Source organism: Leptidea sinapis, chromosome 29 (genome assembly GCF_905404315.1).
Source record: "Leptidea sinapis chromosome 29, ilLepSina1.1, whole genome shotgun sequence".
NCBI classification, from domain to species: Eukaryota; Metazoa; Arthropoda; class Insecta; order Lepidoptera; family Pieridae; genus Leptidea; species Leptidea sinapis.
The window spans coordinates 2,348,989-2,375,272 of NC_066293.1; the positions used below are offsets into that span (position 1 = coordinate 2,348,989).

Sequence of the window (26,284 nt, forward strand, 5' to 3'; positions counted from 1 at the left end):
GCCCAGTGAGGAAGCTGGAGGTCCACTTGCACAAGCTCTCGGGAAGCCCAAATGATGGAAGTTTAGAGAGGAGCGCCTTATGCCATACACGATCAAAGGCCTTCTTCTTCTCTGACACCGCGGGATGGTCGGCGGTGTTTTTCCTTTGTCGTCAAGAGTCGAGTTGGAGGCGAAAAGAGCGCACAGGAGATCGGCTTTCTCTTTTGCCGTATGGGCCAGGGTGTCATTCCTCATGTGCAACGGCGGCATGGACGGCTGGCTGAAGTTACCAAGAACAGCTTTCGACAACGACCAGAACTTGCGTGTTCCGGTCGGGTAACTGGAAAGCTGCTCGCCGATTTTGACGACGTGTTTTGACTTTGCACGGGCGATTTGCCGCTTAAAAAATCTGGAAGCACGGTTGTATTTCCTCTTTAGAACTATGCAGGTGGGATCCTTTGTGCCCAGCGCCGCAACCCAAGTTCGATACGCCTGTTTTTTGCAGTCAGATGCTGCTTTAACTGACGCATCGAACCTCGGTCTCGGTCCTTTATTGTTTCTTATATATATTAACGATCTACCGTTTGTGGTAGATGATAGCCATGAGATTGTATTGTTTGCTGATGATACTTCACTTATTTTTAAAGTGAAGCGACGTGCAGATATTGATGAAGAGGTAAACAATGCACTCTCACTGCCCTTAAGCAGCTTATTTGCACTTAAGCAGTAAAAAAACAAAGTGTTTACGGTTCATTACACGAAACACAGCGGAGGTACAAACCAACGTACTTATAAATGACCAGAGATTGAAACTTGTGGACACTACGGCCTTCTTGGGTATCACGTTAGATAAAAAGCTTCAGTGGGGTCCACATTTTGCTCATCTAGCAGATAGACTCAGCTCTGCGGCATATGCAGTTAGAAAGATTAGAGAGTACACGAATATTGCGACCGCTAGATTAGTGTACTTCAGTTATTTTCACAGCATCATGACGTACGGTATTTTACTATGGGGTCATGCTGCTGACATTGATTTAGTGTTTGCTCTGCAAAAGAGAGCTGTTCGTGCTATATATCAGCTTGGTTATAGAGAGTCTCTCAAAGAAAAATTTAAAGAAATAAATATTATGACTGTTCATTGTCAGTACATTTATGAAAATTTAATATACGTTCACAAAAATCGTCACCTTTTTGCTCTTAATAGAAATTTTCATTATTATAACACTAGAAATAAGGGATTGCTTGTAACTAATTCTAGTGGGCTTCATAAGATACGTAATAGCTTTAAGGGTAAATATATACACTTCTATAATGAAGTCCCAGCCACTGTTCAGGCATTATCTATAAATAAATTTAAATGTTTTATAAAAAAAATGGCTCTGTCATAAATCCTGTTACCCCACTGCTGAATATCTAAAAGATCGGACAGACTGGGACTAGATTGTGATTATTTTATAGCTATAGAAATGACTGTACAATATTGTATATTTTTATTGAAAATAGCGCAAAAAAAGAATGCTGGGAGAGTTTCTTGCGCCGCGTCTTCTCTCTCAGAGCACCATTTGTTTCCGAAGCGGTAGTAGTATCTAGTAGTTATTAGAAATGACATCAAAAAGAATTCTAAAGGAATCAATTTTGAGAAATCAGTTTTTGAGAAGTCAATTTTGTGTGTTATCAGTTGCTTTTTGGCTCTTTTCGAACTTCTGCAGCATTAAGATGGTATTAATATCAGCTGTGTCGGCTCATAACAAATAAGGTACATTGCAGAATTGCTAAAGCTAGAAACAATTATAATAACTACAAAAGCAACAACATTCGTCAGCACATTAAGTAAATGGAAGGTCAAAGGCTTGTCGATTAATGAAAGGCTAAATTTATGATAATTCCAGGAAGTGAGAACGAAAATATAAATCTATCGATGCTTGGGCGAATGAAGTTTGGGAATCCGAACAAGTAGTCAAAGGAGAAAAAGCCTATGTTCTTGATAAGTACATAAAGCTACTAGAAAGGCTAATTCATTGTTATATTTCACCTGTCGTTATGCACGGGTGCAAAATTGTGGACTATAAAGGAGGTCGCAACAAGAAGCCTTTGAAATGTGGTGCTATCCCCGAAGCATCAGCTGGATACAAAAGGTCAGAAATGAAGCCATGCTTTAGCGCGTTCATATGCCCACAAAATGATCCTTAGTATCAAGACGCTGATGAATTTTAGGACAATATGGAACGAGACGAACAAAACATTTGACTAATAGTTAATGATACGCCCGGCCCATTACAATGCAGTGCCATTCAGGATTCTTGAAAAACCCAAATAATATGAGCGACATTTCAATTACGCTCGTCACATTGAGATATAAGGTACTAAGTCTCATTTGCAGAGTAATTTCGCTAGCTACAGCGCCCTTCAGACCGAAACACAATAATGCTACAACATATTAATGCTTCACGGCAGAAAAAGGCGCCTTTGTGGTACCCATAATCAAGACGGCAATCTGTGCAAAGAAGCCTCCCACTGGTAAATACCCACAGTCACCTGTTACGACACGCTTGGGCCTAGAACTTCCTTATTATTTTTATGTCCCGGGGAAGGACAGGGCAAAATGATAGGGTATCTCAACGATAAGCTCAGACAACATGGATATAGGCTGTTACAGCCCATTGTTATGGGCAAGTGGAGAAAAAGAGAGTCGCTGGGCAAAAAAGATAATCCTGACTAAGGAACATACGGGAGTGAATTGTGTTTACGTTAGTAGAGCAACTGGTTTCGTCCAGCCGGTATTAAGGACGGATTCAAATAGCTGAAGTCCAGTCTTCTTGACAGAAGGGAAAACTTAAAATGAAGCGAAATTTTAATCTCAAATAATACGATGTTTAGAAGTAGAACGGTTAATGGTTAAAAACATATTGCAAAGCTGGTTTTCTTTCGTGTTTCAGCTTGTTTCGTTTCATGTATCCTGTGTGTATAGTGCATAATCAGAAATAGATAATAAACAAAAGGACCATTTACTGAATTAACCATTGACGCTAGCAGGTATCACACATATTAATGAAAATATACTTGTTGAAAGATTAATTGTTCTCGTTCGTCAATTTTCACTGAAATTTTTTAAGAACCTACCTAACTTTAATGTCTACCCAATGTTAATTGATCGAAATAATTAATGTTTAAATTGAATTATGATGAACGAGGCTGATTCCTTCAAAAAGTGTATTAATTAGCGGTGCTGTAAGAGCCTAGTTTCAATGATACCTTCTCAAAATAAAAAGAAACTTTTACCTAGGTACAATATCTTAAGGAATGCGCCAATTATAAAATTCAAATCCAATTATCGATACAGTCCAATTAATAAAGGTAGGGAACTGATTGTCTTACAGCCTAAATTTATCAAATAAACAATTGTATTCATAACTTACCATCAAAAACCTCCTTCCGCTTGCCAACAGCATGGAATCATTAATTTTCCATGTCAGAAGCACTTATAATGTCCCTTACATAGATCCAATTCTACATTAATAACGTCATTTTTAATAGAAATATCACAATTACCTTTTAAGTATCTCAAGAAAAATACTTTATATCACTGTTTCTTTATTAAAACATGGGAAATATTTTGTAATATCACGGCAATATTCTCATAATCACTGAAAAACCGTGCGCCGTTTCCATCAAAAGGAATCCTACTGATTATTTCAAAGAAATGTATAGGTAGGATTATGTAAAATAACATAAATTCCATGTAAACAAACGAAAATGATCTCTATATAAACTCGTGGTGAGTTAATATTGCGATAATAAAGGGAGGGTGGATTGTCACCCCATAAGGGGGGTGGGTTAGACTCGAGAATGGAATGAGGCCTCTCCCTCATACGTTGCCAATTACGTTGTCTTTACTTTAGGAATTACATCAAAATAAAGGTTGTTATTACATGTATTTCTTTTAAAGCTCTAAACTATTAAACCTACTATTGAACTAATAATAATTAATCTTGTGGATTCGTCTTACAAAAATCCTAAAAAATCTATCGTAACCAATTTAGACAACGGAACAAAAAAAATATTCTGTTGACATTTATCCTGATGGTTGTCAGTGTCGATTGTCGAACGTCAAATTTTATTCTATTTATGTATTTGTAAGGTTTATGATATAACCTCAAAACTCTAAAATTCGGGATAGTTATTATTATTATTTTATATCGATTATGTATAGTACTAAAAAAATAACTTAATTTAATAGGAATAAATAAATAAGTTTTGAAGCATAAAGTGCCGATCAAGACGAGTATAAACCATAGTAGTAACAATGAATATTTCACGAAAATTTATTTCAATTCCATATCAAAATATCGGAAAAACTTTATACAGGAAAATAAGAATTTCTGCAATAAATTTAGATACTTCCGAAGCTACACAGCCAACAGTACAAGAAGAGAAGTTCAGTTTTGAAGATCTTAAAGTGATTGAACGAGTAGAAAACCGAAAAGCAAAAATATTGCCTTTTATGAAAAATGTTTTCATTTCAATTTTCGATCGGGATTTGCTGGCATACCCCGAAATATTAACTAAAGATGACGCTCAAGAGCTTGAGAAGCGTCTTACAATACTAGAAAAAGTTTTTCAAGATTCAAAAAATACCATTGAAGAGCGTAAATTTGCGTTGAAAGAAACTAACATGTATGGGGCAACTGTGAGCCTTACAAATGGAGGCTTAGCCGCGAATAACACAGAATTATTACGTTATTTGGAAGTTATATCGGCTGATCTTAAACTTGGACAAGAGATTAGTGATCACTGGGTTGGCTTAAGTGCGCTAATGAAAGGGTTGGATAAAGATGATTATAAAAATGTTCTTGATGATCTTATTTCTGGTGACCATACTGTATCATTATGTATTAAGGAAACCTTGACTGACAGGTTGAAACAAGAGGATTTTAGGACAACTGCAGAACTAGATTCATCAGGTGCATATTAACATCCTTTTATTTAAGTATATTTTTCTTTTACCCGCCTATATACACATCTCCTATGGTATGTCAGATAACAATAAAGTTTATATTTCCATGAAGTGAACCTGTGAATGACCGTGAATATTATGCACTAATCAAAATCTACTATGCACACACTTGTAGATACATTAGTATAAATACATTACAAGAATAGAAATATATTTATTTACCATAAAAAGTGACAATAACATAACATATTATAGTTATACTTGGTAAATGTCATGAAGCTACATCAGCTCATAAACACACTCTGATGCAGAGAAGAACTGACAAGAAAGTCCTGGCCCATCTTTTAAATTATATTATAACAAAATTGCTTCGCTTACTAAAGTTTAAGACACAAGAATTTTATATATTAGATATAAATATCTACCCCCTTATTCATAATGGTCCGCTAACTTTAAACAGCCGCTAAGAAGTGTTTTTTCTCATTCTGACTTAGGTCAATAGAAGAAGACAGAGTGAGAATTAGCAATGCTTTAAGTTAGCAGACTATTATGAATAAGGGGGCTAATATATAAAATTTTGTATCATGGAGTTAAACTTTGAACTCCTCCGAAACGGCTTGACTGATTCTCATGAAATTTTGAGTGCATATTGGGTAGGTCTGAGAATCAGACAACATCTATTTTTCATCTCCCTAAATGTTAAGGGTTCACACGAATTTTTTTTTAAATTTGTTTGACATTTTTTTTAAATTTGTTTGATTATGAGTCAGCATTAAAAAATACATAAAACTTCAAATTTTCACCCATCTAAGATCAACAGTTACTTTTGTATAGCGATTTTAATGTCGGCAATACAACATTTGCTGGGTCAGCTAGTAATACTATACAATTTTAGGTGGCATGTGGAGAAACAGTCAAGAACTATGTATTATTATCTTCTGTATAATCTTCTATACTATAGTAAGCCTTCTTTGTCAAAGAAGCTTTTAAATATTTCTTAAATGTGTGCACAGTGAGCCCTAGTATGTTGTCAACTGTTACACCTAGCAAACCTTTGACCAGGCACATACACAAATTTTTCCTATTTTCTTGAATTTTAAATGAATTCAGACATCAATTATATTTATGTATATCTTAATTGATTTACTTTCAGGTACTTGGCTTTTAAAAGGTGAAAAGATTTGCACAAATCAATCAAGTTATATGCTGGTTTTGAGTCTAGTGGAAGGGGATAGAGTAAAGGCTTTCCTGGTTCATCCCGGTGCTAATGGTGTACAGTATAAGCACAATCTGGTGATATTTAATGATACACCAGGTAAGTTGTTCAAAATCTTGCATTTGTTTTGGAAAAGTAAGCAGGCTGTTTTCCTTATGAGAGTTAATGGCATTCCATGGATTTGTGAAGGGTCATTAGGGTCTAATGTGCCTGACACTGTGAATTATGACTCAAGTGTAGATATATGGGGCCTCCTCACATTAAAAACACCTTCACTGCCTGTGCTGCAATCTCTGCTAAAACAAAGTTGAACCGCATACTGCAAATCTGTAGGCAAAGGTCCTTTAGTAGATTGTTTTTTCTTCTGTTTTTTGAACAGGCTATACTGCCTTAAACTAACGAAATAGTTGCAGAGTATGGTGATTTATCTCCACATTTTTTTTATTTATAGTGAATTCTTTTAACAAATTAAGTGCATAACATTATTACCGAATTAGAAGTTAGTGTCTCTTATTAGTCACAGAATTTTATTTTTATAATTTTTACCGTTCAAAATGTACTCAATGAATTATTACCCTTTTTTGTAGCAGTGAATACCCTCCAAAGATATAAAGGGTATTTTCGAAAATTTATTGGATTTCGCGTTACTTTGCGGAAATCCATAATTATTCAAATGATTTAAGTTTTCTTAGTGTCTCTTTCGGGGGTAATATATCACAACAGCTGACCAATCACAGCGCGTCATTTCATGGGACGAGGGTATAAAACAGCGGCTTCCCGCTCGTTTGATTCAGTCTCGTGCCAGATTTTGGCGAGACAACACGTCCTGAGGATGCCTCATATAGAGGCGAAACACGTGTCGAATTGTTTTAAAAACAAATATTGGCGGAATTAACACTAAAGAAAACTTAAATCATTTGTATAAGGGTATTTTCATTTACAGCCACACCTTTAGAACATGTCAGAGAGGAAGACTTGAGTCAGATATTAGGAGTGAGTCGACTGCATACAGCAACACTGTGTAGAATGAATTTATCTCATGGCGTGAGGTATTGTATGGACTATATAAAGCCGAGGTTTTTTAGCGGTGAGTATATTCTTGTATAATCAGAGTCTAATATTTTCTTAAAGTGGAATTGTGTAAAATTGAATCTCTGGTAGCCGAAAGGGAGAGTACGTTTGAACCCCACACCTCACAATTTTTTTTGTATACTTTATTTTAGACACAACCAAGCACACACATTGTTTTATACCCAACAAGATTTTAGTACTCGTCCTGTAATTATTGAACCCCACTCTCACTTGTACACGGACTGACATACACCACATACACAATCACAAACACACTACACCAGGGGTGCTCAAACGGTCGATCCCGAACGACAGGTCGATCGCGAGTGCTTTTTGAGTCGATCTCGAGAAAAAAATCCGAATTCACAGATTTTGTTTTAGGTTACTAAAATCGGTAATTTCCGTACTATCTTATGAAAAGTATGCTCAGGATATGCAGTGTCATGCAGATTCAACATCCAAAGTCACTCTTTAGTTAAGTTTAGAACTCTAGACACTAGAACGCGTTTGTTTTATAAGAGTCAATAAACTCGCAATTTTGAATAATTATGAGTTTTTTCATTGATATTTTAGAGCAGCAAAACTAATATCTATGTCATCGAGCCACTCTACATAGACGACAATCCTTCATCACTCACATCACACACACTTGATTCCTCTCAGAGTCGATCAATCGTACTCTAACAATTTTGAGGTAGATCGCGAGCAGTTCAAGCTTGAGCACCCCTGCACTACACAAACAAGTACATACATGCACACAAAAATAGACTTACATACATTACATCACCACACTCTCCAGCAAGTCTGTTCTTCAAACTATTTAATTTTTCATGTCATTTCCATTGTAATGGGAAGGGTGTATCAATTGCTATCAGCTGAATGCCCTGCTTGTCTCGTCCCTTAATCTTATACATGCACACTAACATATAAACTTACTTAAAACACACCTACTTACTTTACACAATACTTCACCGCACACAAGTGTGTACTTCCTACTATTTCATTTTTCATTTCCTTTCATTTCCATTGTCCGTGCCCATTGCAGGGTGTATCAATTACAATCAGCTGAATGCCCTGCTCGCCTTGTCCTTTAATCTCTTAAAAAGACAATGTGAAACTGATTTAATAGTATAAGATATTTGCAGGGAAGCCACTCATGGAGATGCCAACAATAAGATCAGTGGTTGGAGATTCGATGCTGTGCATGTACGCCTCGGAGAGTGCCGAGTACTTCACAGCTGGCTTGCTGGATGGCTACCTCGAGCCTGATGCTGAGATTGAAATGGCAATGTGCAGGTATGCAGATAAACACCAGGATATTATGAACGGAACAAAATTTATGAATGATCGTTCATAAATTTTATTTTCAAATTTATTTTGTGTAACTAATCCCAGAAGCCAGAAGGCAAACATAGTATTTTTTATGTGTGTGAAGTGATATTAAGTGATCACCGCCGTCCACATTCTCCTGCAACACCAGAGGAATCACAGGAGCTTGCGGACCCTTATGGAAGGTTTTTTTGAATGTACCCATGTCGTATCGTCCCGGAAATACCGCACAGGGAAGCTCATTCCACAGCTTTGTGGTATGTGGAAGAAAGTTTCACGAATACCGCACTGTGGAAGAGCGCCACACATCGACACGGTGGGAATGATTTCCTGATTTGTGGCGTGTCGTGCGGAGGGGGAGTTCGACGGCAGGAAGCAGGTGAAACAGCTCTTTGGAACACTCCCCGTGATAAATGCGAGAGAAGACACACAATGAAGCGACGTCTACATGCAACGCTAGGTGATCGAGCCGTCCACAAAGCTCTGGGTCCTCGACAATTCGGGCTGCTCTCCATTGCACGTAGTCATCATCGAGGGTGCGCCAGACCAGAGATGACAGCAATACTCCATATGTGGCCGTTCCTGCGCTTTGTACAGCTAAGAATATGTGTTGCTCGCATTATATAAATATAAACTTATAATTTGCAGGAATTTTATGGCATACCATGGTCAGGCAATGCTCTTGAAACTGCTGTCGATACCGGATGTGGAGAGACAGCAAGAGAGTCTAACGATGCTGGACAGCATGAGGCAGTTGGCTCTGAGAGGAGAGAATGAAGACAGTGTCAACTTGTTCATTGGTAAGAAATGCTGAATAACAATTAATGAAGCAAATAATGCTTACCTTACTCTTTCTGCCGAGAAGCAGTAATGTGTAAGCATTACTGTGTTTCGGTCTGAAGGGCGCCGTAGCTAGTGAAATTACTGGGCAAATGATACTTACATACATCTTATGTCTCAAAGTGAGAGAATCGAAAGCGAGAATCCTGAGCGGCACTGCATTGTAATGGGCAGGGCGTATCAATTACCATCAGCCGAACATCCTGCTTGTCTCGTCACTTATTGTCATAAATAAATGCATCTTTCAAGTCGGGGAAAAATTATCAGAGTGAATTTTTACGATGCGCGCGCACTCCGTCACGAAAATTCGACACCCTAAAGATGTTAGTTGGTCAACTAGACCATTTGTATCATACTTCAGCTACCAAACAATAAAATTAAAATTTATTTTTATTAATATGTTATGTTTTTAAAGTTATAACCCTCACTTCTAGGATTAATACACAAATAAAATTTGAACCGAACGATCATGTCAGAGAGGAAGAACTGAACGAACCGTTCAGTTGGTTAGAGCACCGGCACGGAACGCCGGAGGTAGTGGGTTCGAATCCCCGCATCGTTCATAAAATTTTGTTTTTCAAATTTTATTTGTTTATTTCTATTTTATTGTGTGGAGGCATTAGTAATAAAGTTTTTAAGATAATAATTGATGTAATAACCATATCTGGACAATCATTTACTTAGATTTTTTTTTATTTAGTAAACAGACCAACAGGCGCAAGAGTTTCTTGCGCCGCTTCTTCTCTCTTCTTCAGAGCGCCATTTGTTTCCGAAGCGGTAGTAGTATCTAGTAGTTATTAGAAATGACATCAAAAAGAATTCTAAAGGAATCAATTTTGAGAAAATAAATGCATTTTATGCCTTTTGACACGTTAATACTTCTTGCAAAAAAAACATTTCATATATTAACGAATGTAGATTTTCTGTCGAAGTAAGATTTTTCTTCCGAAACTTGCTGAAACCAAAATTTTCGGTAAATAATAGAAAAAAATAGTCATTATACAAATCAAATTTGTAACCAAAATTTATGAACAACGCGGGATTCGAACCCGTGACCTCTCTGGTTCCGTCCGAGCGCTCTTACCAACTTTACCAACCGTTCGAGTGACGCATCGACCGTAGATCTTGGTATGGTTTGGTTAACTCTCAGGTTGTGGCTCCATCTACAGGATCTACTTTACAGTTGATAACCTGCTCAACGTATGTAACATATATATGTGTTGTATGTTCATAGGCACATAAATGAATTTGCCAGTAACTGTCAAAACCATAATGTTAACACCAGGAACAGACATAAACTTATAATGCCTACTACTCGGCTAAGTCGAGTTAGTAAGTCTTTTGTGGGGCGATGTATGTGCTTTTACAACAAGATCCCAGAAAATGTTCAAAACAAAAGTATAACGTTATTCAAAAGAATTGTTAAAAAACGTTTGTGTGGTAAAGATTAGTATAACATAAATGACTTTCTTAATGATACCACAGATTGGGAATCGAGTGACCGCTCTAAGGCTATTAAATAATAAGTTTAATTGTACAATATTACTTTGTAAACATATTTATTCGATGAAAAAAAAGGCCCGCTGAGTTTGTTGCGCCCATTCTTCTCGGGTCTGAGGCATTCTTTTTGGAATGGGTGGTAGTTTTTTGACTTTCAATAAGTAATGTCACATCCTATTTTGAATATAAATATTTGAATTGAATTGCATTTAATTGAACCCCAATAATTGCATATTACGAAATTGACTTGAAATTTCACTCTTTCGAATCTAAACAATTTGTTATAGGTATAATTATATAGTTAATTTTTTTTTTATGGAATAGGAGGACAAACGAGCGTACGGGTCACCTGTTGTTAAGTGATCACCGCCGCCCATACTCTCTTGCAACACCAGAGGAATCACAGGAGCGTTGCCGGCCTTTAAGGAAGGTGTACGCGCTTTTTTTGAAGGTACCCATGTCATATCGTCCCGGAAACACCGCACAAGGAAGTTCATTCCACAGCTTTGTAGTACGTGGAAGAAAGCTCCTTGTAAACCGCACTGTGGAGGACCGCCACACATCCAGATGGTGAGGATGATATCCTAACTTGTGGCGTGTCGTGCGAAGGTGGAATTCGGCGGCAGGAATTAGGTAAAACAGCTCTTCGGAACACTCCCCGTGATAAATGCGGTAGAAGACACACAATGAAGCGACGTCTCTACGCAACGCCAAGTGATCCAGCCGTTCACAGAGTACTGGGTCCCCGACAATTCGCGCTGCTCTGCGTTGCACGCGGTCAAATCGATCGAGCTGATACTGGGGTGCGCCAGACCAGAGATGACATCAATACTTCATGTGTGGCCGGACCCGCGCTTTGTACAGCGCTAGAATGTGGGCCGGCTTGAAGTATTGCCGTGCTCTATTAATGACGCCCAGTTTCTTTGAAGCCAATTTGGCTTTGCCCTCCAGATGGCCACGGAATTGGCAATCGCTCGAGATTTCGAGACCCAGTATTCCGATACTAGGTGAGGCTTTTAGGGAAGTGTTGTCGAAGAGCGGTGATGCGACAAATGGGGTTTTTTTTAGTGGTAAACGCGCAAACTTGAGTCTTCTGGGGGTTAAATTGGACAAGGTTCAATTTACCCCATTCCGCGACCTTCTCAAGAGAGGACTCGATAGAAGACACAAGTTTCTCCCGGCACTGGTCGACGATTTCCAGAGAGAGACGTGCATGGCCCGTGTATACGGCATCACCAGTGCTGTCATCTGCATAGCAATGAATGTTGGAGGTGTCCAACATATCATTGATATGCAGAAGAAACAGCGTAGGAGATAGCACACAGCCTTGGGGCACTCCAACATTCACGGGCTTCGGGTTCGAGCAATGTCCGTCGACAACGACCTGTATGCTGCGCCCAGTGAGGAAGCTGGAGGTCCACTTGCACAAGCTCTCGGGAAGCCCAAATGATGGAAGTTTAGAGAGGAGCGCCGTATGCCATACACGATCAAAGGCCTTCCCTTCCCCCTTGCTTTCAATAGCCGCAGCCCATCTATGTGTTTTTATTATTGGTATACCAGAAGATCACCTGCCGACCGACCATGGCGAAACCCCTATTGTCGGTCGTTGATCAACTGGTGACCCTCTAGGTATACCAAGAGCTGACGGCTAATTATGCTCTCCATGATTTAAGAGAGCAGGGAGGTAATAGCAATAGGCCTGTAGTTTGCCGGATCCGAACTGTCTCCTTTTTTTTGGATCGGATGGACAAGGGCTGACTTCCATGAGTCAGGGACTACGCCTTTGCAATAAGAGTGCCGGAATAAACGCGTTAGCACCGGCGTCAACTCAGGGGCACACATTCTGAGCACGATTGGAGAAATGCCATCCGGCCCGCTCGACTTCCTGACGTCCAACGAAAACAGAGGTCGCCTAACAGTTTTCTGTCTGAACTGTACTTCAGGCATAGAGCTCCGACACAGCGGGATGCTCGGCGGTGTTTTTCCGTTGTCGTCAAGAGTCGAGTTGGAGGCGAAAAGAGCGCACAGGAGATCGGCTTTCTCTTTTGCCGTATGGGCCAGGGTGTCATTCCTCATGTGCAACGGCGGCATGGACGGCTGGCTGAAGTTACCAAGAGCAGCTTTCGACAACGACCAGAACTTACGTGTTCCGGTCGGGTAACTGGAAAGCTGCTCGCCGATTTTGACGACGTGTTTTGACTTTGCACGGGCGATTTGCCGCTTAAAAAATCTGGAAGCACGGTTGTATTTCCTCTTTAGAACTATGCAGTTCGGATCCTTTGTGCCCAGCGCCGCAACCCAAGTTCGATACGCCTGTTTTTTGCAGTCAGATGCTGCTTTAAATGACGCATCGAACCAGGGCTGTGATCTGCCACCGATCGGTACTACAGAGCATGGTATAAAAATATCCATGCCCTGTAGTATCACATCGGCTACTGCAATGGCGCAGGCACTAGGATCATCCGAAGGGAAACAAACCCTGCTCCAAGGGTAGGATGCAAAAAAGGAACGCATCCTATCCCAATCTGCTGACTTGTAGTGCCAAACGCGGCGGGTGGCTGGTGGTCTGCGACGTTGGCGTCGTATAGGCACTACACTCCTGACCAGGCAATGGTCAGACGTTCCGAGAGGGGCGTCGACAATGACCTGGTAACCATCGGGATGTGTAGTCAGCAGAAGATCTAATAAGGACGGCATGTGGCTATCCACATCCGGGAGCCGCGTTGGCGACTCAACCAATTGGGACAGATCGTACGCCAATGCAAAATTATGCACAGATCGCCCTGCGTAGTCTGTGGTACGTGATCCAAGCCATTCGGCATTGTGCCATGTTCGATTTGGAGTTCGTAACGCAGTCATGCTGAGGAGTTCAGGACAATCCACCACACTTTGGGCTATTTTTACAAGAAACCTAATATCGGTCTCAAAGTGGTGGTGGACGGCGTTTAAGTTGGAGTAAATTCCCCTGATATTGCAAAAGTCCACGTTGATAGTTAATTATGTGTTCGTATAATTAAAACCCAGAAGTGAGCGATCACTTAAAAATAACAAATTAATTATTTTAATAAATAGATACATATTAAAAATTAATCTACATATTACATAACAGAAAGCTATTTACAAGTTTTCACAATTAGTAACTTTTTATTGTGTATAGTCGCTTACATCTTATATACAAAATTCTCATGTCGCGGTGTTTGTAGTTAAACTCCTTCGAAACGGCTTGACCGATTCTCATGAAATTTTGAGTGCATATTGGGTAGATCTGAGAATCAAACAACTATTTTTCATCTCCCTAAATGTTAAGGGTGGTCCACGCCAAATTTTTTATTTTTTATTTTTTGACATTTCAGCATTAAAAAATACATACAACTTCAAATTTTCACCCATTTACGATCAACAGTTACTTTTATATCGCGATTTTAATATCGGCAATACAACGTTTGCTGGGTCAGCTAGTATTTACATAAAATTCTCGTGTCACAATGTTAGTTACCTTACTCCTCCGAAACGGCTTTACTGATTTTTACCAAATTTTATATGCATTATCAGTAGGGCTGAGAATCGGCTACTATCTATTTTTCATCCCCCTAAATATTAAGTTGAGGACCACACCTATTTTTTTTACGTAAATTTTTGTTTTTTTTTATTTTTTTTGATACAGCATTAAAAAATACATACAACCCTAAATTTTCAACCCTGTACGATCAACCCCTATTTTTCTATCGCGATTTTTATATTATTCTGTTCCATCCACAAATCCGCTATAGGGTTGGAAGATGGCAATGGATCAATTCTTACAATAATTGTAGTACGATATATTTGGTAGGTCTGAGAATCGGTTGCAACAAAATTTTAATAATTGATTTTTTTTAATGTTATATAGCAATACGGCGTTTGCTGGGTCAGCTAGTTTAATATAATATTATAAAACATACTTTTACTTTATATAAGTTAAAAGTTTTTATTTACTTGACGTCTAAATTTAAGTGGTGTTGTCTTGAATAGGTCGAGGTCGTGTTCACTATTAACTTCATTATAAAGTTTGCATGCTCTAAAAAGAAAACTGTTCTGTCTTTTTTTTTTCGGCAAAACGGGCAAGAGGCTCACGGGATGGGGAGAGGTGACGCAACCGCCCATGGACATCCGCAACAACAGGTCAAGAAATGCGTACCCGGGCTTTAAGGTGGGAGTATGCTTTTTTCTTGAAGGTCCCTAAGTCGTATCTGTTCGGGAAGACCGCCGCCGGTAGTTGATTCCACAAAGTGGCTATGCGAGGCAAGAAATTTCTAACAAAATGCGCGGTTGTGGAATGCCAGACGTCTACTTGATGCGGATGGTACTTTGCACGTAATGTCCGGTGGTGGAATTCGGCCGCTGCTGGAATCAACCCGAACAGCTCCTCTGAGCACTCCCCGTGATAAATGCGGCAGAAGATGCAGAGAGAAACCACATCTCTACGCAATGCTAGAGAATCAAGTGGATCGGAGATGACTTGATCGTCGATGATTCGAGCCGCTCTTCCTTGTATGCGGTCAAATGGAAGAAGCTGGTACTGGGGAGCACCCGCCCAGAGGTGAGAACAGTACTCCATGTAAGGCCGAATTTGCGCCTTATAAAGTTGCAGGCGGTGGCTTTTAGTGAAGTACTGTCTTGCCTTACTAAGTACACCAAGCTTTTTAGAGACCAGTATGGCCTTCTCTTCCAAGTGACCACGGAACAGGAGGTCTACTCGCAAAATCGACAACGATACATTCGGAACGATACGATAATACTTAGAATATATCGCAACTATCCTACTCTAACAAATGTTCGAATTCCTTATCGTTTATCGTTACCATAGACTAATATTTTCAGTTTTTACGATGTTAGTGTGAATGAAATATGTTATCTCTATTCCGTTTATCTCCTCTGGGGTACCATTCAGTTATTGCTCTAGTCCATTTTGGTGTTTCATCCCGCATAAAGTGGCATACCCATCTCCATTTCAAAGTGCGTATTGTTTTCTCTATGCTTTTGAACTTAGTTTTTCCTTTGATATGATCCAATCGCACTTTGTCTTAGCGCCTTACCCCGACTATATTTTGTTCTATTGAATTTTGGCAAACTTTTAACCCTAATTGAATATACAAATGATTTAAGTTATCTTTAGTGTTAACTCCGCCAATATTTGTTTTTGAAACAATTCGACACGTGTTTCGCCTTTACACGAGGCATCCTTAGGACGTGTTTTCCCGCCAAAATCTGGCGCGAGACTGAATCAAATGAGCCGGAAGCCGCTCTTTTATACCCTCGTCGCATGAAATGACGCGCTGTGATTGGTCGGCTGTTGTGACGTATTACCCCCGGAAGAGACACGTAACAAAGGTGATGGGACTAAATTTTTTTGTTCATTCAACAATGTAAACTTGTTATTTTTGTGTTTTATTATTTCCAATTGCTCTAACACATTTAAGCGAAAAAAATTATTATTGTTTCCGAGTGTGTATCAATTAAATGTTTCACGAAGTGTGATTCTTCGGGATGATTATTCCTAAATGCGGCAATATGTTCCTTTAATCTAATTTCGAAATTTCGACCTGTTTGACCTATATATACCCCGTTACAAGTGTCACAACTTAGTTTATAAACGCCGGATTTTAAATTTAAATTTTCCTAATTGAATAACCTAATTTAAATTTGATTACAGGGATGTACGGGCTTCACTACGCGGGAAGAGCGATGGCGACAGAGATCAAACAGATACGGAACCCTTTCTTCAATCCCATGTTCTTTATTAGGAAGATAGTCTCCAACCGGCATCAGGTGAGATAATTACAAGCCTTTTTGAAGTTATACTTCTTTAGGCGCGTTATGAAAAAATTATGAGAGTGAAATTTTAAGATGCGCGCGCATCACTGTAACACAATAGTAACAGGGTGAAGTTGGTTCCTAAAATTTTCTGACTATTGCGACATTCGTTATTTTGGAGTAAAACTTCTTTAGGCGCGACTTGGGGGTAACTCTGAATTTTTTTCTGACGGAAGTAACGCTCAGTACAAAAGTCAATTGAAAGAATTTTTAAGCCGTTATAATTTATTGATTTTAAAAAATATTTCAAATTGCTGAGTAATTTTAAAGGTTTAATTGTTTATTTATTACTACTATTGCAATAAATAATATATAAGTTTTCAGAAATTTTCTGACCATTATTTGGATAGGCAAAAGGTTCAAGCCCATACAGCCGCATTCGTTATTTAATAATTAATTGTCAAAACCATCTTTGCAAGATTTTTACAATATTGTTCTTTCTACAAACGATGAATAAATAATTTTAAGGATTTTTGCTTTGTTACGCCAAAGAAGTACTTACGTAACTTCTTGCGTGCATACATAAGTATACACACACTTTTATCTGTCATTTATACAACCACGACCAATAATACCAGTATCTGGTCGACCTGTTATAGTTAATAAATCATTGTATTTGTTAGATGCGATTACTAATTCTGACAGTAATCACGACCATCATGTTCACGAAGTGTTCTTACACAAAATTTTAACGCACTTCATTTTACAGTTTCCACTAATAATTTATAATAATTCAATATTATTTGGGCAGTGTTACCTCTTAGAATTCACAATAAGTAATGTCCACTGGAACTTTTTTTTTTTTTTTTTTGCGCCCAAGCAAGGGAATGGGCTACCCTCCGGGATAACGACGGGAGGGAGGTGGTGAATGCTCATGCATACCAACGCAGCCTAAGTCTGCGTTGGTTATGTGGGACTCACGTGAAACCTAGGTGCCTACCCACTAAACACCACCTGCAGTTGGCTTTGGGCAGGTGCCCTCTAAGCCTACATCGAAGGCGACCTTCTCATGGGGAGAGAGAGGCGCAAGCGGCACTCCCTATGGAGTTTCCGCTGGGATGACCACTGGAACTTAGCGCTCTGTCTTATATAGGGCACGACCGTCTACCGTGATGATGATAGCATCGTGTAAGTTGGCACTGCTGTAGTGCCAACTAACTTACACGAATCAAGTTAACTAAAGATCTGAATATTATTTGCTGTTATAGTTATTTCTGATTATAATGATGATTATATTAAATCTAATATATATAAATTACGTGACACGTTGTTTGTCCTCGATGGACTCCTAAACTAATGAACGGGTTTTAATGGGGATTACTTCATGGAGTGCAGTTTGGTCCAACTTGAGAGATAGGATAGTTTTTATTTCGATTTGGGACCCATAATTATTTTTATTTTCAATATTTGTTTTGTATGGACATATTTTCTATGAGGAAATTTATTGAAGCATGGTTTGACAGTTCTGCCGTGAAACAATTTCATTATAACAACAGGGAGCATATTTTACGAACTAATTCTTGATGTTATGAAATATTATTGACAAATCATAAAAAAAAAAACAGTATTTTATTTATTATGTACATAACAACGTCTGTCGAGTCAGCTAGTAGTATATAAATATTAACAGTAGTTAAATATAATTATTAATTGGCATATCTTATGACAGTTCATGACGTTGGTAGCACTTGAATTAATTCTAACGCTAAAGGTTGATGCATCTAATATGCGATCATTTATATTATACAGTTTATTAGATTCACCAGTGGGAGGCTCCTTTTGCACAGGAAGCTGGCTAGTAACAGGCGCCGTTGTGGTAACGTGGTAGGTCAAGAATCCTAAATGGCACTGCATTGGAATGGGTAGAGCGTATCAATTACCATCAGCTGAACGTCCTGCTCGTCTCTTATTTTCATAAAATAAAAAGATTGTGTGTACTTATGTACACGCATTAGAAGTTATACTTCTTGGTGTATGGAAAAATAAAATTTTAACAATTAGTTATGACCAAAGATAGTATAAACAGTTTTTTTTTATTTATACATAAAATTTGTTAATATACCAGAAATAAAACAAAACGAAAAAAAATACTACACGGCTAAGTCGAGTAAGTAAGTTTTTTGTGGGGCGATGTTATAATATAGCCCAGTCATATTAGGGCTTTCACCTCGGAATGAAAGATAATAAGCTGCAAATTGGTATGAACCTTTGTTTTGTCATTCTAAATGTTGTCTCAAAAGTCACAATCGTTATCGTGTCCGCGTCTCAAGATATTCAAGGTCAAAGGTCACAAAAATCGGTTTTTCGCGAATATCTGGCTTCCTATCGGTTAAATGAGATTTGCATTTATTATAAAAGTTGTAGGCTATAAAATTCCCTACAACTTTTGTTTAAACTTTTTTTTCATACGACCAACCGTTTTGAAGGTAGAGCGCGAAGTGCACATCGTACAGTCATATACGGCCTAATGCAAGGTCAAGCGTGAGTTATGGTTATCAGTACGTTATAAAGTCAATTATTTACTTGGAAATTATAATTATTAAACAATGCCTATTATTTATGTACTAACTATTAATTATTTATATTTAATTAAAGTAAGTAACTTGATTATTTATATATAATTATTCATATTTAACTATTTAAGTATAAAATATTATTAATTCTGGATTATATATTTTAGTTTTATTTTAAGTTAAAATGATAGTAAGAGTATATATTTTACACATATTTTTATTTATTATTAAATACGGCATAATATACATTTATCAAAATGTGAGTTCAAATATCAAAAGTATCTTTGTTGATTTTAATTGTAATGAAATTGGAAATGGAAGCTAATTATCTTCTTCTTCTTCATCTTCTTCTTCTTCTTCTTCTTGTCGCTCAAAAATGTTCGATTCATTGTCATCATCCTCATTATCTGTCATGTTCATCTCCAAACCTTCCAGAATATCGGGATCATATGTATTTTCTTCATCGGGATTACTTGGATACAGTGAAGCGTTGAGGCAAGCTTGTCCGTTGCACTGGCCGCAAGCTAAAGAACATTGTAGCCCTGATTTTCTGCATCCACAGCGGGAACCACAACCATTTTTGCAATTGCAAAATATTACGTTTAGTAGTTCGGCTGGTGCTGGAGGTAATAACGTTCGTATGGGCTCCAGGATTTCATTTTCAAGCATCCAGCCCCATTCTTGAGGTTCTAAGTCCTTCCCTAACCACGTTTGAATCTGGTAGTAGACACGTTTTATGTGTTGATGAGCTGCTACACTTGTTGGTGGAAGTGTTGACAGTTGTACAGGTTTATTTAGTTTTGTAAATTTGATGAATTGCGTGTAGCGGAAATGATCAATGTTGTCCTCAGATTTTGGAGCATTATATAATGCCAACAAGATGCGCACTCCATTTTCTAATAATGTTTGTTTTGGGCAGTTTTCTTGTTGAAATACTTCCACCAGTTTATCTAAATCAGGAATTTTTTCCAATGCTCTAGTAACAGTTTTTTTTCCTTTTTTAAATAGCGCAGAAGTCGTGTCACAGCCACTGAATGCGTGTAAAAATAAAATGTGCTTTTTAGTACGAGGATATTGGTCAAAACTTTTAGTAGAATATATTTGTGTTTTGACATTGCCTTTGCCAACTTTTTTCAAAAAAATTTCCTGATGATGTGACTGAGTACGTCCAATTAAAATAACGAGCAAATCGATATCTTCTCCTATGATGACAGCAGTCTTTTGATGTTCTGATAAGGCAATAGCTGTGTCAATGATGAGAACATCAGCATCATCTCTGGCTTGTTTTGTTGTGATATTAACAGTTTTAAATTTTTCAACAAGCATGTCGATAAATTTTTTTTTATTAGACCGATTTGATAAAAATTTTTCTTGACTGATTGGCACAACCATTGTTTCGTCAAAACAAACTTCATATGATTTTGAAAGTGCAGCAGTTCTTCTTCGTTGTTCCAGTGCTTTAATATTTTTACTATAGTCCGAATATCCGTCAAATACAACAACAATTGCTGAGCCATAATGTGTTTGTAAATATTTAATGTACTTATTTAAAATAATAGAGAAAGTATCGTCTTTGCTCCATACGACGCGATGCAGAAGAAATCCACCATCGATGATGTATGTTACATTATTTTCATCAAGATCGATAACGACAGGCATCATATTGTCATATAATGTTGCTTTCGTGGTTTTTCTCATGCCATTACTATCAAATAAAGATGTCGGATACGGGCTTAGTTCATACTGAAGATATTCTTGTAAATTACTTTCAAATTTTTTGCTTACAGTTATTCTCTGGAAAAGTAACATTGGATCTATAGAAACTTTACAATCATTAATTTTGACAGATTTGTTAATGGCTGAAAGCGGTAAAACCTTATCGACGCGTTTTAACTTTATTTCGTTGAAGTTCAAACCAGTTATCTTTACCATAGATTGCAATCCGATTTCATGGGCTCGGTGACAATTAATTTGGTCATTTCCAACGATTCCTGAAGCTAAGGATACCAACTGATTCGTATTTGGAAAGGGATTATGAAGCGTAAACCAACCAACCAGTTCATTTACATCAGTATCATCCCTTTTTATTCGTGAATCTCTAGCATCAACATGTTGGTCCACAGAATCTAAAGAAATGTTACAAAACCGTTCAATTTCTTCACAAATTGTATTCGTGGCATACATAGCATATACCCACTTACATAGAACACTTTCTTGTGTACTTCGGCCTCGAGATACTCCTCCTTCTGTCTTCATAGATTTCATCAGACTTTGCTCGATTACCATGTCTGTCCATGTACCAGAATTGAATTTTTCTGTTCGTTTTACAGTAAAGAATCCGTTTTTAAAGTTCTCAAAAGCCTGTTGATCCATTGTCTCCTCAAGTTTTAACATATCTTGAAGATACAAATGAGCTGATTTCGCATATAGGAAATGACCACCAGCATGAAAATAGGGCAGCATTTTTCGCACTGCATCCAAATGTTCTTGAAAAAGTCCCAGCCTTTCAGCGCGAATGAAATCTAGGGCTATTGATACCATTTCAAAATATTGCACCCATAACTGTGCCGTGGGACCTCGAGCTTTTAATTCTTTTAGTTTATCCTGAAATTGGTCAATTAACGAGTTGGAGCTGCTCGTACATCCTTCAACATCTTCGTAGGAAACATCGCGACTAGTTATCTGTTCAATTAACTCATCTAACACACAATTTTCAATTTTCATCTCTTCAAAAATCTTTATTGATAATGCAAGTCGTAATAATATATGGCCTCTGATACTTCTTGCATAAGCGTGACCATTCAACATTTTGTCGACCGAATTTGTAGCATATATTTTACTTAAAGCTTCCTTGAGACCACTACCGTCCATTACATGTCCTATGCATCCAAGAAAAGACATGAGCATATGAAATCCTCCAAGTTTGACAACTGTTTTAGACAAGTCTGAGTTTGCATCTGACGCAGCAACCATTTCACGTGCTTTTGAGTACAGGGGCTGATCAAATGTAATTATGCACGTTTTTTGTTGATGTGACTTGGCAATATTTATAGCACTATGTAAAGTTGTATAAATTGTGTCTAAATTACTGGCAGGATGATCAATGAAAGGTAGAAATATAACCTGAGAAGTTGAAAAATTTTGATTATTTTTCGTAAGTTGTTGAAGATAGCCATTCCACCCTGGCAACGGTGAAAGATTCTTCCATTTTCCGTATAACCACAACAAATCAACTGCATTAAATTTTTTTTCAATCAGTACTTGATCATCATGTAGATTTTGGACTTGAATCTTGCTGTACCCAGGTACAACTGGCTTTTCATATGCTAAAAGAGATACATGTGATATTGCTGCTAACTCTTTTGCACTCGGTTTAGTTGTACATTTTTTTATGCGATCATCATAAATTACAGCATCTTTCGGAGTAATTATTTTTATCATTCCCATAACGTGAAGAGTATTATTACCGTCAAGAGTACTGACATTAATATCTGCATTGTCTCCAACATATTGTACCAACGCACCAGACTCTGATGGTAAAATACGAGGTTGTGGATGGTAAACTGATGAAACTTCATACTGTATGGTATTACTATATGATGCAGCAAATCCTAAAGATGATAAAACATCCAACAATTTTTTAGACCCATATCTTCTGTGAAGAAATACGGAAAGGCCCAACAGTAGCTGTGATGAAAATGAACGTTCTCGTATCGAAGCCATTATTGCGTGGCTAATAGATGTGCATTTCGTTTTTAAATGATCTACTTGTCCTTTTCTATTTTTTAATATCATTTCTTCCAAAAAATGTGATAATGTTTTTGGTATTTCTTCATTAATACAATCTAGCATTTTATTCGGAGGTGGATACGTTTTTGTTTCAACTACAGATGATCTGATGTCTTCCCTAATAATAGCCGCAGCAGCTTCTACAATCCGTAGACGTTCTTCTACAGGAGTACTTTTTTTATTTTCGTACCAAGCTTTTGATAATACGTTAAGCTGTGTATCACGGAAAGATATAATTGTAAATGATCCAATTTTTTTTGTGATTATTATATCAGTTAAATACTTTTGTTGTAATTTTGTAATAATTGTCTTATCGTCAGGTATGTATTGCGTAGGGGCATCTTTAAGTTCTTTCAAAGTAAATTGAGAATCTTCATTATTTTCTATATAATAAAAAATCTCCTTCATTGCTTGAGTGACTTGATCATCTTGGCGAGGCTTTTTATCTGCAGATGGTACTCGGGTTAAAAAGTTGGTATAGCAAATAGTATGATACTTTGCTTCAGCAGCGATCAAATCATACTCGTAATATATACGTTCCTTTACTAATTCTCCTAAGGAATCGTTTCGTTCTTCTGCTCTCTTAATTACGTTGTCTTTGAATGCAAGAGTACTTACATTACTTATTGTCCGTCTATACTTTAATTTTTTTTTCTTTTCTGCTATTTCATCAGCTTCTTGGCCACAAAATAAGCATAACTTTCCAAAATCAAAGACTTCATTTCGTTTTTTACGAGGTGCACTTGACGTTGAAGGTTCACTCTCATCTGTGCGTCGTTTTGATGCAATAATAACATTTTTACTCGTGTACACTTTTCGACACTCGGAATGCACATTTACAGAACTTAAAGTATTTAAATAGTCTATATGTCCATCATTTCTTTCAATACTTGCAGTTTTTAAAGTTTGTAAACCACGTACGACATTCACAGAAACACCTTCTGAAAGTTTCTTATCACATATAAAACACAAATCAGCCATAGCTCTTAAAACCGTACGTCCGTAGTTGCAACGGTACAATTTCAAACTCACGAATAATCTTGACTCATACAAAGTGGAGAGAGTGGCCTTGAATACTATAGAACATCTGTCCCGGCAATGAATAGAAAAGGGCATAGGGTAGGGACAAGTATTTCCAGGTATATAAGTATTGAGAAATTTACGCGTTTTAAAGAAAAGATATATAATGTCGTGTTAACTTAAAATAAAACTAAAATATATAATCCAGAATTAATAATATTTTATACTTAAATAGTTAAATATGAATAATTATATATAAATAATCAAGTTACTTACTTTAATTAAATATAAATAATTAATAGTTAGTACATAAATAATAGGCATTGTTTAATAATTATAATTTCCAAGTAAATAATTGACTTTATAACGTACTGATAACCATAACTCACGCTTGACCTTGCATTAGGCCGTATATGACTGTACGATGTGCACTTCGCGCTCTACCTTCAAAACGGTTGGTCGTATGAAAAAAAAGTTTAAACAAAAGTTGTAGGGAATTTTATAGCCTACAACTTTTATAATAAATGCAAATCTCATTTAACCGATAGGAAGCCAGATATTCGCGAAAAACCGATTTTTGTGACCTTTGACCTTGAATATCTTGAGACGCGGACACGATAACGATTGTGACTTTTGAGACAACATTTGAATGACAAAACAAAGGTTCATACCAATTTGCAGCTTATTATCTTTCATTCCGAGGTTGACCCCTTTTTTTACCTAATATGACTGGGCTAATATGCTTTTACAACAGATACCAGACAATGTTAAAAACAAAAATATTACGTTATTCATAAGAATTGTTAAAAAACGTTTGTGTGGTAAAGGCTACTATAACATAAATGACTTTCTTAATGATACCACAGTAATAAGTTTAATTGTACAATATTACTTTGTAAACATATTTTTATGATGAAATATAAAGCCCGCTGAGTTTATTGCGCCCATTCTTAGGTGTGAGACCTTCGTTTTGGAATGGGTGGTAAGTTTTTGACTTTCATTAAGTGATGTCACATCCTATCCATATACTCGTATATAGAAATGAATTCTCGTTTCGTTAGTCTCGCTGTTCGTTAGTCTCGCTAAAACTCGAGAACGGCTGGACCGATTTGGCAAATTTAGGTCTTGAATTATTTGTGTTAGTCCAGAGAAGGTTTAAAAGGTGAATAAATAGGAAAATGCTGCTAAATTAAATAAAAACAGCAAATTTGTTTTTCCTTTTTTTTCCAGAGAATTTATTGACGCACGATTTGACAGTTCTGCTGTGAAACAATTTCATTACGACAGCAGGGTGCATATTTTACGAAGTAATTTTTGATGTTATGATATATTATTGACAAATTCATATAAAAACATTATTTTATTTATTATATACAGAACAACGTCTGTCGGCTCAGCTGGTTTTGAATACAAATTATTTAATTTGAATAAGCTTCGACTGCTATATCTATACAATACCGAATTTACTCCAGCTGTTTAAAATATTCTTAGCCAATAAGTAGCAATGTAAAACATTTATCAGTTTAGATTTGATTCTGACAGTGACAGTTGACGCACGACTAAGGAGACAAGTGTGCTTACATTGTCTTTAAGCACACTTTTGCCGTTCAGCTATCAGACTTTTTTTTATGATAATAAGGGACGAGACGAGCCCATTACATTGCAGTGCCGCTCAGGATTCTTGAAAAACTTAAAATTTCTGAGCGGCACTACAATTGCGCTCGTCACCTTGAGATATAAGATGTTAAGTCTCATTTGCCCAGTAATTTCACTAGCTACGGTGCCCTTCCGACCGAAACACAGTAATGCTTACACATTACTGCTTCACGGCAGAAATAGGCGCCGTTGTGGTACCCATAATCTAGCCGGCATCCTGTGCAAAGCAGCCTCCCACTGGTTCACAGACTGCGAATGAAATGGCCTTATATGTGAATGGAACGTCATTGGTTGACGCTGTCGTAATTCGTACTAATACATTCCCGATTTTTAGGAGCAAGACAGTCCAAAACTAGACCTGTACCTTGCTGAACATCTGCACCCGAGTCTAAAGAACAACGCGGAGAGTCTGGAATACTGTGTGAAGAGGATGAGGTTCGCCTGCGAGACCATGATGTCCAGACCCGGCCTGGAAGTGGTGCAGGCTCACACGTGAGTATCCCAAGATACTAACAGGGGCAATTCGAGCAGTCTATAAAATGCGTTCAAGGGATTCCATTGAGAGAA

General features: G+C 37.5%; 2 protein-coding genes across 2 annotated transcripts in view; one reads left to right on the forward strand and one right to left on the reverse strand.

Annotated features, from left to right (window-relative positions):
* The window catches only part of LOC126973227 (glutamate receptor ionotropic, kainate 2), a 73,333-nt gene extending 69,706 nt beyond the window's left edge, over positions 1-3,627 (reverse strand). Inside the window, exon 1 of the mRNA XM_050820416.1 lies at positions 3,396-3,627. The gene's annotated coding sequence lies outside the window, so the exon portion shown is untranslated. The remainder of the gene's footprint in view (positions 1-3,395) is intronic.
* Positions 3,628-4,110: 483 nt separating this feature from the next.
* The window catches only part of LOC126973234 (complex I assembly factor ACAD9, mitochondrial), a 28,098-nt gene continuing 5,924 nt past the window's right edge, over positions 4,111-26,284 (forward strand). Inside the window, exons 1-7 of the mRNA XM_050820423.1 lie at positions 4,111-4,940; positions 6,087-6,248; positions 7,093-7,236; positions 8,366-8,516; positions 9,198-9,349; positions 16,579-16,694; positions 26,052-26,209. Coding sequence (XP_050676380.1) covers positions 4,283-4,940; positions 6,087-6,248; positions 7,093-7,236; positions 8,366-8,516; positions 9,198-9,349; positions 16,579-16,694; positions 26,052-26,209 — 1,541 coding nt within the window. The 5' untranslated portion in view covers positions 4,111-4,282. The remainder of the gene's footprint in view (positions 4,941-6,086; positions 6,249-7,092; positions 7,237-8,365; positions 8,517-9,197; positions 9,350-16,578; positions 16,695-26,051; positions 26,210-26,284) is intronic.